We start from the raw sequence: 13,303 nt of genomic DNA, 5'->3' as shown, positions 1-13,303 counted from the left end.
GTTTTCATGCAAGTTTTATTGATTTTGAATGTGATTATATATATACGTATATAATTAGTGAATGCTTGAATTCAGCCTCTTTCAAATACAGTTGAATATTCAGATTTCCATATTTAGTTGTTTTTACAATGGGGGTTAGTATATCCTTAGGATATTTTATGAACCTTTATTTTTGTCCACTCACATTTTCAAATGTTTTGCGCCCCCAGGCTGTAGCGTGCACAGGAAATCCACCACCGGGCCATCTTGCCTTCCGCGCCTTCTCGTTACAAAAGTGTGGGTTTGTAAAAACATTAGCTTATCTGTATACTATTAGAACTGCTCTGATATATTGCCCTAGAGTGAGAATGGAACCATTGGCTTGTATATTGAAGTGTTGGCAGTTGGTTGTGTAGATATTATTGCTCGTTTTGACAGGTGTTAATTTTGGGATTGAGCAAATTATAGGGGAGACTCTGCCAAATTTTCGGCAGGAGTCAAGGTCAAAATACAGTTCAAAGGGCAAATAGGTCAATTGTGCCCGACATTCGCCAAGTGTCGGACACGCATAGGGTTCGACTCGAATTCCAAAGCAGAATTTGGTTCGGGTCCTGTCAGCGAACGCATAAATCAATTTAGAATTCTATTTTCCTTCTCCCTATAAATACTACTTCCATTCCATACCAAAGACACATCATGGGATTCACACTCCTACAGTTCATCCATCCTCCACACTCCCATCATTCCCCAAACACATTTAGAAATCACCCTCAAACACTCACACAATCCCAAACACTCCAGCAATCAACTCGAAGCTCTAAACAGCCCCAAATCACTAAAACTGTCCCAGCAAGCCTTCCTTCCATTTCCCTAGGAATTTCCCTTTTCTCAGCCATCACCTGTCACGCCTTGGGCGCGGAGTTTTCACCTACCCCCTAGTCTGCTATATATTATATTTCTCATTCTGTCACGCCCCGGACCCGGGGTTTTCACCTACCCCCAGGTTCGGGGCATGACAGAATGCAATCAGAGCAATTATATATATAATTTCCTGAAATATAATATATATATAATTTTATAAATACGGGGTTTCACATCACCACTCACCCAAACTCATCCCAAATCACCTTTTTAGCCTTCATACATCGTTCTAGACGTGGGGAAGCTCTTGGAGAAGTATTGGACACCACAAGAACTTCATAAGTGGGTTTTTCTACTCTTATTGCATTCATTATGTTTTCTCATTTCTGTTTAAGTTTCTTTCCCATTATGAGTAGCTAAATCTAAAACTAGGGCTTCGATGTAACCTAACATGAATATTCAGGGTTTATAAATTTCAAGTTCAAGTTTGATTCATGATTCATGTTCTTATTCGTTATGCCTACTTGCCTATATGCTAATCGAAATGCCTAGCTACCATTTAGATTTGTATATCTTGGTTCGAATTAAGAGTAGACACCATATGCTTTAATTCTAATTGAACTATGAATAGGAATGATATGTATAAACATTCGATAACAGGGATTAGATACATGCTTGGTTATTTAAAACATTCTTCTATACTTAATGGATTTCTAATGCTTAATTTAGGTTCAACAATAAGGATCTAATTAGGGAATTATGAATACAAGGTTAGGATCAGACACCATGGCTTAATCATACTTTAGCTAGAATTAATCTTTGAATCTGAATTAGACTTGTCACTTGAATCCTTATAACCTTGAATTGGATTGTTATGGTGAATCGAATGCCCTAGTCTCAAAATCTGTTTTCCAACCCTTAAGACCACTCTTTGTTACACTTGTTTACTTGCTTTCGTTTGCAATTTCATTTTGTTAATTTGTTTTTACAATCACAAGCACTCTCACTTCAAATTCCAATTTCATTTTGCTTTATTTGTTTCCAAACTCAGTCTCACTTTAAAATCTATTTTAGACTTAACTTCCTATTTTTAACTTCCTATTTTCTATAATCAGGTCATCTAAGTACATAACTAAGTTTAACTTCTCAGTCTTCATGGGTATGACCTCGTACTTGTCTTGCTATACTACTAATTGGCCTGTACAATTGTGAGTTAACATAACAACAAGCAGCTGCCCTCTCTTTAACTCAGATCCCCATCATCCCCAACCTTAGAAGCCCACTCCACCTCCCTGACCCTGATCCACCCTCCCCTTCCCGACCCTAGATCCCCAGCTTAGATACCCACACCTACCCGACTCTGTGTTGTTAGTTGCAGAGAGAGAGGGGAGAGAGTTTTTTTGAAAAAATTATTTTAAATTTTCATGTTTTTCTCACATTTTTAATTGTTAACTGATTATTTTAATTTTTTGTCTTTTACATTTTATTTTTATCAACTAACGTGGCACAATATGTCTGATTTTTGCTGGGCCATTGATTGCCACATCATCATTTGAATAACAGAGGTATGGCAATCATAAAAAATAAAATTTTGGATATGAATGTGGGAGCGAATTTTGTCCCACAAGAATATTCGCCTAAGATTCCTTCGGCTTCTTTGCTTCTCTTTCTCCCTGCAAAACAAATTGGAGTAAAAGGACCACACCAGGGGGGTGTTGGGCAAAGGCCCTCCTATGCCTAAGTTAGGTTGGGTGTTTGAAGGAAAACGGGGTGGCTGGAGCCGTGTGTTGAGAAAGAGAAAGAATATGGCGGCTAGGATTTGTGAAGGATAATTTCTGTAGAGTTTCAGTAGGAATTTAGACGTATCTCAATCCTTGTGCGTAGCCAAGTATATATAGTGGGCGTCGGAGGTTAGGATTTTAGAAGAATAATTCCGTAGATGGAAAGGAATTATTCTTCCTTAATTTGGTGAGGTTGTTGAGGTTGGTGAGATTGGTGAGGTTAGTGCATTTAGGGATTTGATTTAATCAAATCCCTAATTAAGGCAAGAATCAAATACATATGATTTGAATCAAATAACCTCCCAATTAATTTAGGTAACTCCTAATTAGGTCAAATAATTCCCAGATTGATTGGCCTAATTATTTGACATAGGGTGAGATATTTTGCTTCCACAATGACGTTGATACAAAAAAAAAAAACTTGATGTAGCAAAGTCCGAAACTTCCGAGTAGTAAAATGAAGTTTACCTTTATATTTGTATTTCTAGAATAAGTTATCCATCAGAATTATTTTCATGATATGATTTTAATTAGGATTTAAATTATTTTCTTATTAGTTAAGTTTTAGAATATTCTGGAACCTAAGGTGTCCCACGATTTTAGGGTTTCTTTGTTTTCTATTTAAGTCAACTCATGGTATTGTATTAAGCAGTTATTCAAATTATTAATCCAATTTTAGAGATTATCCCTATTTTCTAGTAGATTTCAGTTTATCTTTTCTTATTTAGACGTTTGTTGATCTATAAATCCGTGCTTCCGTGCTGCATCACTGTAACTTATATCCTTGCAACCAATAACACGTTCTCTCTTCTTATTTTTTTTCTTTTTTCTTTCTCTTTTTTTTTTCTTTTGGGTCGGTGAATAAAACATGGTTATTGCAGATAGCAGAGTATCTCCAAGAAATGGCACGCCAAAGAAAAGTGGCATGACTAGCCCAAGTGGCTTAAACATGGCAACATAAACAGGACCTTTTATATTCAATGCCCACAAATGAATACCAGTCTTTAGCATTACTTCAAAAGCTGCCTCTAGTAATCAATTAAGCAGCACATTAAGTTTTGGTTGAAAATCAAAAGCAAATTAAGCCAATAATGTTGAAACAGATCTTCCCTCACATTATACCCAATACCTATGAACTCAATATCAGGCTTTAGCTTCCATGCATTTAGTCCTTTGACAGTACTCTGAGAAATTGAAGCAGATTGGATGGTGGCAAAGATGCCGCGAATTGTTGTTACCATTAACACTGCAGGGTAGTCCCTAACAACCCATGTCTGCAGATAAAAAATAAGATAAAGAAATGACAATGATCTCACTTTTTTATCTGCCATTTCTTGTTTTCAATTTTTAAAAAAATGACAGCACTGATTCTATACTGAACACATTAAGACCATAACATTTATACAAGGCAATTCTGTGTCACATTTTACAGCAGGGGGACCCTTTCAGTGGATGATTCTAAGCAATTCTGCCCTTCTCCACTGTTTTCATTTGACTTCTCTTCTCTGGCCTTTCCCCATATCACAACATAAAGACCAGAGATAATTACAGCTGCTCCAATCAAGCTGCAGTAAAATTTTGATTACTTCTTATGTACCATGAAAAAAAAAAAAAAAAGGAAGATATACCGTAATTGGTAAAAGTGAAAAGCTGCATCTTCATCTGCTACATATATCTATATTATACCTTCCAAGATAGAGAGCTTGTCCCAGAAAAATTACATCGATGACATCTGCGAAAACCACGGCAAGGGGCTTGAACATAGAAACATACACAGGTCCTGTTCTCTGCAGGCACCATGTACACATGTTGGTACGAAATGAAATCCCCACAATCCCCTACATGTTGCAAATTATACCTCATGTTAACTAACAAATTATGTATAACCTAAATTAATTAATCCACTAACAATATGATATCACAATTATATGCAATGTTGCTCACGTAGTATAAAACTGCAAGCAATCCAATATTAGGTTTTAGCCTCCAAGCACTTAGGTCTTGTACAAGTATCAGTGAGACTAATGCACATTGTATGCAGACAAAGAAGCAGTAAAAGAAGACTGTGATCAGCACTGCAGGGTACTTCTTAAGAATTGAGGCCTGCAAAAATTCATGGTTAAAGAGAAAGAAAAGACGAAAAAAAAGAAGGGTCATATCATATTAATTTGTACTTGAGGTAAGTGGATGTTATATCAGCTAGAACTTCTTGTACAAAAGTTCATCACCTGCACAATAAACCATAATGAGGTCAAGAAGGAGTCAGCTGCTAGAAGTAGCCCTCCAAGGACCCAATGTGATTTTTCTGAGAAGAGAAATAGATTACTGAATAGGCCAGTCCCAGCAGAGGACAAGCGTGCGTGTATAACTGCAGGGCCCTTGTAGAAGGTCACAACAAATGCCCCTGTAATTGACACTACAGTTCCTATAGTTTTAGCTTGGCTGCTTGAGCTCCTCCAATTTAGCTTTTCCATCCTAATTAAACAGTAAAATACAAGTAATCATGAGACTTGCTTGACAAATAATTTTGTGGCTCTAGAAAATACCTTCCTTTTTTTTTTTTTTTTTAAAGTCATGATTTGAACAGAAGAAAACGACTGACGTTGAATAGTAAGAAAAACAGAAACTGTGGAAATTAAAAACCTGAAAAGTAAGGCAAGTATGAATGTAAAGGCTGGAATGAGATTAAGCATGGCTGTGTTAAGTGTAGCAGAGGCATAGTTTAAACCAGCAAGTCCCATTAACAGTCCAGAAGATCTGTTTATATGAAAATAAAATTAGCTGAAAAGTGGAAAAAGCCAAAGACAAGAACAACTTGTACTTAATTATTGGTTATTAGTTTCAACTTTCAACTGTGGTCTTTTTGACAAACCCAATAAAGCTGAGTAAGAATAATCTCGAGATGATGGAGAAGCTGAGTGGGGGACGCTCTGATCTGCCATCAAATGAAGAGACAAGTAAGTGAATCAACTTAAACAGAGAGAAAGAGAAACAGAGAGAAAAGGCGGAGACCTGTTGAAGAAGAAGCAAAAAGGGAGAATAATGAGAGCAGCTAGAGCAAAAGAGTAGACAGCAAGAACATATTCACTCAGTCCGCTGGCCATGGCTTCCTTGTTTAGTATCAAACTAGTCACCTGAGCAAGAATCACCATCACCATTCCCACAAAGGGCATTGAAATCCCCATCGCCATATCCAAATCTCTGTCTCCCTCTGTCTCTCTCTCTCCAGGAATTATACTGGTAAGAGTCAAAGCCACAAAGGTTGAAGCATGAAACTAAAGCCGAGAATTGTTGGTTTATAAGTGTGATTGCTGAAATGTAATTAGAACAAAAGAAGTTTCTATTCTTTGTTTTAATAGGCAGCTTTGGATCACAGTTCAAGTATGCAGCAGAAAATGTAATAGTCTTGTGCCACTTGTCTCTATCTTATAGGGTAGTTAAATGAGAGGTTAGGATTGAATGATGTAATGAGGAATATTCCATTCCTAACAGTTTTGTCAGAGCACAATATATGCATGACATATTGGAGCTGAGCTAATATAATCTTAGCTAGCTTCTTCTCCAATCTCTCTCTCTGAAATTCTCTCCTCTTTCTTCTACTCAATCTCTCTGCATTTCTATAAGCCTTATTACATTGATGATTGAATATATATATATATAGATAAGATAATGGTCTATATATGTTAACAAGAATGGTATACTATTCTGGCATTAAATTAGTCAAGGATTGATTTTTCAGGCCCAAAAATTGAGTCACATCTGATGGAAGATTTTTATCTTGGAAAAATCTGTTGTTATGCAGAAATAATGCAAATGTGTTAAATTTTCAAGTTCAATCGTCAACGATTAGATGTTTAAAACAGAACTATGCATGCATGATTTTATACTTTCATTCACGCAGGTACACGTTTCTCCCTCTGCACCGCCTACGCTAAGATACCTTGGCCCACGCGTACCCACCCACCCCACGGGGTTGCTTGTTTGCTTTGCTTCCTCCATGCCTGTATATATTTATGAAGGTAAAGGCCAATGGCCCAACTAATTTTTTTTTTTTATCTGATGCCGTTGTTAATTGATGTGATAATTTCTTAATTAATGTCAATAAATAAAGTAATGAATGAGCCCATATATGAAACAAGTGAAATTCTTCAACATCAATTGGTGTTTCTAGTATTTTTTGAGGTATCATGTAATATGGACAACAAATTTTTTTTTTTTTTAAAAAGGAATCTATACATTTGTCTTTGTCGACAGCAATATTTTGAAATATGATTTTGACCATAATTAAATTTAGCAAGATGCCTAATTACAAATCTTAGAAAGAAAGGGAAAATGAAATATGCCAGACCATAATTAAAGTACCACATTTTCACCTCACTTGAATAAAAGTTGGACTTTATTCCAATGTTCTTTTACTACTAGAATGCAAATGCTTTTGACCACCAATGAGATGTCAATTTTGCATGCTATTAATGACAGACTGACAATAACATCTACCCCACCCAAAATGTAGGGTCATGGTTCAATTTCTTTTTCCTGTATTGGCTAATGTTTATGTTTTTTTTATAGAAAATTAGTTAAATACCCATTTCTAGACATAAAACTATAAAAATACCCTATACTATTTAATGTATATAAACACACCCAAAATAAACCCAAAAATCAACAGCTGTATATTTTTTTAATTTAATTATTAAGATGAAATACCTTTATTACCCTTTTAACATAAAATTGGAATTCCTAATAAACACTAGATCAGAACTCACGACCTCCAGTCTCTCATCTTCATCTTCAACCCCAATTTTTAGTTTTGTTCTTCCACCTCAGTTTTGACAATGAAATCATAAGCTCTGTTCTCAAGTAACTCTCTCTCTCTCTCTCTCTCTCTCTCTCTCTCTAAAAAAGAATAAGAATGATGAAGTCATATGATTATGATCTTTTGGATATAGGAAAACTAGGAGACCCTTTTCCAAGCCCGTGGATCAAAACTTTGCAGCCATCTCAATTTAGGGAACATCAAGCAGTAATGCTTTGGAAGATGGAGTTGACGAAGCCTCTGCCTTCAATCATGTTAGTCCAAATGGCACGACAGAAGCTGAAGTCAGAGGCACTGGCACTGGCATGGCAATCCATTAGATGCTGGATCTGTGCAAATTTTGGAGGATTTGCAACATGAGCAAATGGACAATGACTTGGTGGATTCAGGGGATGAAATGGCTCATGGTGCATTGGTGACTTGGCTCAGTATAAAATCCTATTCGATCTGCAATCTTCGATTTTGAGGTATTTGATTTTTTTATTTGAATTCATATTCGATTTTATTGTAGGCTGATTTGGGTGATTTCATGTTCGATTAATTAAGTTGCTGGTTAAGATTTCATAATTTTGCAGTTTTGTAGTTTATATTTGAAATGTAGATCCAATTCTTCTTGATTTTATATGTTTATTTTTGTTATTGTCGATTTGGAGATAAGCCATTGGATTTTCTGATTTCATTCTAATTTGTATTTAGATATTCGTTTGAGTTTTAAATTGTGATTTTAATTTCTTTTTGTTTATAATTTGGATTGATTCCATATTCGGTTTGGTTGTAGATTTGCTTTTGTGTTTTGGTTTGAGCTGCGGTTACAAATTTGTGATATTTGATTCGGTTATCACATGAGGTATGTTTTTTCAATTGAATCTGAGTATATTCGTGTTTTTTCTGTTTATGCACTATTGGTTTTTGAGTCGACTATAATTTAATATTAGGTAGCAATGTTATTACCTTATATTGGAACTTTACAGACATGCATTAGAAATAGGATTTCATAGGAAACAAACAGTGTTATTACCTTATACTGGAACTTTACAGTGGTAGACATGCATTAGAAATAGGATTTTATATGAAACTAGCAATGTTAATTATTACCATATACTGGAACTTCACAAGGGGTAGACATGCATAAGAAATAGGATTTCAGAGGAATCAAGCAGTGGTATTACCCTATACTGGAACTTTACAAGAGTTAGACATGCATTAGAAATAGGATTTCAGAGGAATCTAGTAGTGTTATTACCCTATACTGGAACTTTACAAGGGGTAGACATGCATTAGAAATAGGATTTCAGAGGAATCTAATAGTGTTATTACCCTATACTGGAACTTTACAAGGAGTAGACATGCATTAGAAATAGGATTTCAGAAGAATATAGTAGTGTTATTACCCTATACTGGAACTTTATAATGGTAGACATGCCTTAGAAATAGGATTTCATAGGAAACAAGCAGTGTTATTACCCTGTACTGAAACTTTATAGTGGTAGACATGCATTCAAAACAGGATTTCATTGGAAACAAACAGTGTTATTACCCTATACTAGAACTTTACGGTGGTAGACATGCATTCGAAATAGGATTTTAGAGGAAACAATCAGTGTTATTACCCTATACTAGAACTTTACAGCCATTAATCAACATGAAAGTAAACTAGTAGTGTTATTACCTTATACTAGAACTTTACAGCCATTAATCAACATGACAGTAAACCAACAATGTTAAGAATCTGTATTTGACTAAATATCTCTTTCTTTTTTGAGTTGCTGAAAACTGACTATTTTATAGTCATATGCAGCTAGTCCAATAGTGAAAATTGAATATAGTTCCAAGATTTTGTCTTGGATTTGAATCTAAAATACTGTTATTACCATAGACTGGAACTTTACAGCAATTAATCAATATTACAATAAAGGTTTGGTTTTTAAATGTCTTACCTTTGAAGCCTTTTCTTGTTGAAATTGTTCTCTGAAATTTTGTCTTTGTTTTGTAGGTGGAGGTTAGTGTGTAGTGTTGGTTTTTAAAAGTAGATCAAGCTTGGTGGTAGTTATGGAGTTTTAGTTTGCATAAATGATGAAGACGGTGAAATGAAGAGACGTTTTGCAGAGATGGTTTAATGAAGATGCGTGCTTGAAGTTACGGTTTTCGAGACAGTTTTGTGTTGTAATAAAATGTTTGGACTTTTTGTAACCCAAAAAAAAAAAAAAAGTTTGGGCTTTTTAATAAATGTTTGTTTTGGGTGTTTTTTGAGTTTTTTTTCTGTTGGGCTTGATAGTGGCAGTGCTGTAATTTATTGGAACTTCAACACTAATTTGTTATTTAATAAATGGATTTTGGGTGTGTTTATGAAGTGTTTTCCATGTGGGGTTTTTTTATAATTTCAGCTCCTATTTTGGGTATATTAGTGAAGATCCCTTTTTTTTATTTGTCTCCATCCGATAAAATATAAAAGTGATTGGGAGTGTGTTTACTTATCCACGAGCTGTGTTCGATTCTACCTCCTTTGTTATCTCTTTGATCAAAGAAAACAATGGAGTTTTTTTTTGTTGGTTTAACAACATATTATCTCAGCTATTTAACATGAAAATCTATTTTGAAAAGTCATCAAGAGCCTCTCTTTTTTCTTTTTGGAAAATCGAGCTTGACATTTGATGGCGTGCAAGACTTTTCTTCTCAGGGCCTTGTTTAAGAGAAAAATATAGTTGCAAGGGGATAGCACTATTTTGCTATCTCAGCAAATAATGTTATGCCACGTGAAAGTGTTATTCAGAGCGTTATTGGTGTTATTCCTATTTCATGGAAGTCTTTTTCGTTGTTTAGGCAAAAGAGGTTATGTTTGAGAAAATGACTCTAACTCCAAGCTTTCAGTTTGATCATTTTGAGCTCCTCCCTCGCTTCTTGGGCTTTCCCCCAAATTACAGCATAAAACCTTACCACTGTTGAAATAAGTTGAAACATAAGTTATAATTTATGGGAGATTTACTATTATACCCAATATAGGTGCCCAAATTATAAAAAATAAAAAAATCTATATGAAATGGACTTTAGAAACACACCCAAAGCCCATTTACAACATAACAAAAATGCTTTTAACTTCTTTTGAATTACAAAACTGTCATTTATTTCTTAAAACAAACTCAACCCCAAAACCTTGTTAAAAAAAAGTCCAAAACACTCAATAAGATATCAAAGTAATTTAATAATCAAAATTAAATTCAATAGGGCCAGCTGTCATTTTTTGAATTTTTTTTGGATATTAAGAGGGGTGTATCCAATTCATACTTATTAAGACCTTTTTTTAAGTGAGTGACTTTCATAGAGATGACAAATTCTTAAATACTTTCATAGAGTTGATAAAAGTCACTAGTAAATTGGCAAGACTTTTGCTCTTAATAATTAGCCTTAAAAGTATCGAAAAGTCATTCATTTAATAAGCTTTTTAAAAGTCATTAACTTTTTGAATACCGCCAAATTTTTAAATACTTTTTAAAAGTCATAACTGAATACCACCAAACTTTTAAATACTTTTTAAAAGTCACAATTGAATACCACTAGACTTTTAAATACTCTTTAAAAGTCTAAATTGAATACCTCCAGACTTTTAAACTCTATAAAAGTCATTAAAAGTTTAAACTTTTAAACTCTTTAAAATAATGTAGAGTTTATTTATAATTTTAGTACTAAAAATGAGTATATAACTAAATATCTCATAATTAATATCCTTGCAACCAATATAAAGAGCATTATAAAAGATAAAATTTACCTTCCAAGAAATGCGACGCCAACAAAAAGTGCGATGAGTAAACCAAGTGGCTTGAACATGGCAACATAAACAGGACCCTTTATATTCAATGCCCACAAGTGAATACCAGTCCTTAGCATTACTTCAAAAGCTGCCGCTAGAAATCAATTACGCAGCACATAAAGTTTGGTTGAAAATCAAAAGAAAATTAAGCCAATAATGTTGAAAAAGATATTTTCTCACATTGTACCCAATAGCTATGAGCTTAATATCATACTTAAACTTTTGCAGCAGATTGGATGATGAAGACGCCGCAAATTGTTGTCGCCATTAGCACTGCAGGTTAGTCCCTAATAACCCATGTCTGCAGATAAATGAAATGACATTGGTCTCCCTTTTTTTCTAAGCCATTTCTTGTTTTCAATTTTAATGAAATGGCAGCACTGATTCTATATTTAAAATGCTTAACGTACATACATGATATACATAAAAAAAACATGAAATGACAGCACTGAATCCTTGTAGATGGTCACTACAAATGCCCCAGTAATTGACACTACAGTTCCTATAGTCTTTATCAATTTAGCTTTTCCATCCTAATTAAACAGTAAAATAAAAGTAATCATGTGACTTGCTTAACAAATAATTAAAAGTGGCTTTAGTCAATATCTATGGTGAGTTGGAAGAAGAAAAAAATATATCATGATTTTAAAAGAAGAAAAAGCCTGACGTTGAATAGTAAGAAAAACACAAACTGAAGGAAATTAGAAACCTGAATAGTAATGCAAGTATGAATGTAAATAAAGGCTGGAACGAGATTAAGCATGGCTGTGCTAAGTGTAGCAGAGGCATAGTTTAAACCAGCAAGTCCCATTAACTGTCCAGAAGATCTGCATATATGAAAATAAAATTAGCTGAAAAGTGGAAAAAGCCAAAGACAGGAACAACTTGAAGCCCAATAAAATAAAGGCAAGCCCAGAATTACAATGGAACTAAGGTTTTTTTGCTAAAATATAATATTTGGTTTGAATATTTAGGTTAATTGTATTCTTCTTCATAAAGAAATATATAGGAGTTTATAAGGGTACTTTACAAGGAAATAGATACATTACTTAATTAGGAGAATATCTCCTAATTATATAAGGATGTGTCGACTATATAAAACAAGAAAGTAAATCACCTAATTAACTTAGGAAATAAATGTCCTTGATTTAGTAGGTTAATTCACGTCAACACTCCTCCTCAAGTTGGTGCATACACGTCATCATGGCCCAACTTGGTAAGTGAGTCATAAAACACTCGTCCACAGACAACTTTTGTTAAGACATCCGCTAATTAATCTTTTGATTTTATAAAGGGTAGACAGATGATCTTGTTTTCAATTTTTTCTTTGATGAAATGTCTATCCGCCTCAACATGTTTAGTTCGATCATGTTGAACTCGATTATGAGCAATATCGATAGCTAACTTGTTATCACAATATAACTCAATTAGCTTCTCTGGTTTAAAACTCAATTATGTCAAGAGTCCTATGATCTACAATAATTCACAAACTCCTTGAGCCATTCCTCGATACTCTCTTCTGCACTAGACCGAGCATCCACTTTTTTTTTTACTCCGTCAAGTGACTAGTTTACCTCCAACGAATGTAAAGTAACCCGATACAGAGCATCTATCTGTTAGGGGTGGGCATTGGAACCGCAAACCGGAACACAAACCGGACCGAATAGAAAAAACTGAGAAAAAAACCAATTAACTAAAAAGTCAACAAATCGAGACTGAATCAGACTGAATCGATACGGGTTTTATGTCTCTCAAAATCGAACCGAACCAGCTCAATTAATTTTTAATATATATGTTAAAATTACAATTTTTTAGGCCCAAACCCAACTATTTCAGTATACCAACAAACCCCAAACTTTAAGATTTTCATTATTTGAGAACATTAATCATTTTCCAAGGGTTGACTTTAAGTATTTACGATCCGATCAACTAGATTTCTATGAGAAACACTAGGTGAATACATAAACTGACTAACCACACTCACAGCATATGCAATATCTGGTCTTGTGTGTGCCAAATATATCAACCTTCCAACAAGGCATTGATATTGTTCCTTATTGG

The 13,303-nt window shown here is 34.4% G+C and overlaps 1 protein-coding gene and 1 long non-coding RNA gene across 3 annotated transcripts; one reads left to right on the top strand and one right to left on the bottom strand.

Moving 5' to 3' along the window:
• Positions 1-3,823: 3,823 nt before the first annotated feature.
• Positions 3,824-5,985, bottom strand: LOC117626748 (WAT1-related protein At3g28050-like). 2 transcript variants are annotated; one of them, XM_034358576.1, is made up of 7 exons: positions 5,634-5,985; positions 5,494-5,556; positions 5,265-5,378; positions 4,850-5,096; positions 4,566-4,724; positions 4,308-4,459; positions 3,824-4,186 (listed from the first exon to the last, which is right to left on the bottom strand). In XM_034358576.1, exons 1-7 carry the CDS (start codon positions 5,810-5,812, stop codon positions 4,048-4,050), a joined length of 1,053 nt encoding a protein of 350 aa, XP_034214467.1. In that variant the 5' UTR covers positions 5,813-5,985; the 3' UTR covers positions 3,824-4,047. The 2 variants fall into 2 exon arrangements, with proteins under 2 accessions (XP_034214467.1, XP_034214476.1); XM_034358585.1 differs by having other exon boundaries at positions 4,308-4,408.
• Positions 5,986-7,399: 1,414 nt separating this feature from the next.
• On the top strand, positions 7,400-9,783 carry LOC117615797. Its single transcript, XR_004584061.1, has 4 exons — positions 7,400-7,481; positions 7,571-7,904; positions 8,216-8,284; positions 9,431-9,783. It is a non-coding gene; the product is annotated as an uncharacterized LOC117615797 (long non-coding RNA).
• Positions 9,784-13,303: the final 3,520 nt, after the last annotated feature.

The sequence above is a fragment of the Prunus dulcis genome, chromosome 1 (genome assembly GCF_902201215.1).
Source record: "Prunus dulcis chromosome 1, ALMONDv2, whole genome shotgun sequence".
Taxonomy (NCBI): domain Eukaryota; kingdom Viridiplantae; phylum Streptophyta; class Magnoliopsida; order Rosales; family Rosaceae; genus Prunus; species Prunus dulcis.
This window is presented reverse-complemented; position numbering and strand designations above follow the sequence as displayed.

What these genes read in the sequence shown, in the direction of transcription:
- LOC117626748 (XM_034358576.1), bottom strand. Translation starts at nt 5,812, where the DNA reads ATGGCGATGGGGATTTCAATGCCCTTTGTGGGAATGGTGATGGTGATT. An exon ending in TTCTTACTCAGCTTTATTGG is followed by an intron (nt 5,379 to 5,493) that starts GTTTGTCAAAAA and finishes TCATATAAACAG; the next exon opens with ATCTTCTGGACTGTTAATGG. An exon ending in ATACTTGCCTTACTTTTCAG is followed by an intron (nt 5,097 to 5,264) that starts GTTTTTAATTTC and finishes CTGTTTAATTAG; the next exon opens with GATGGAAAAGCTAAATTGGA.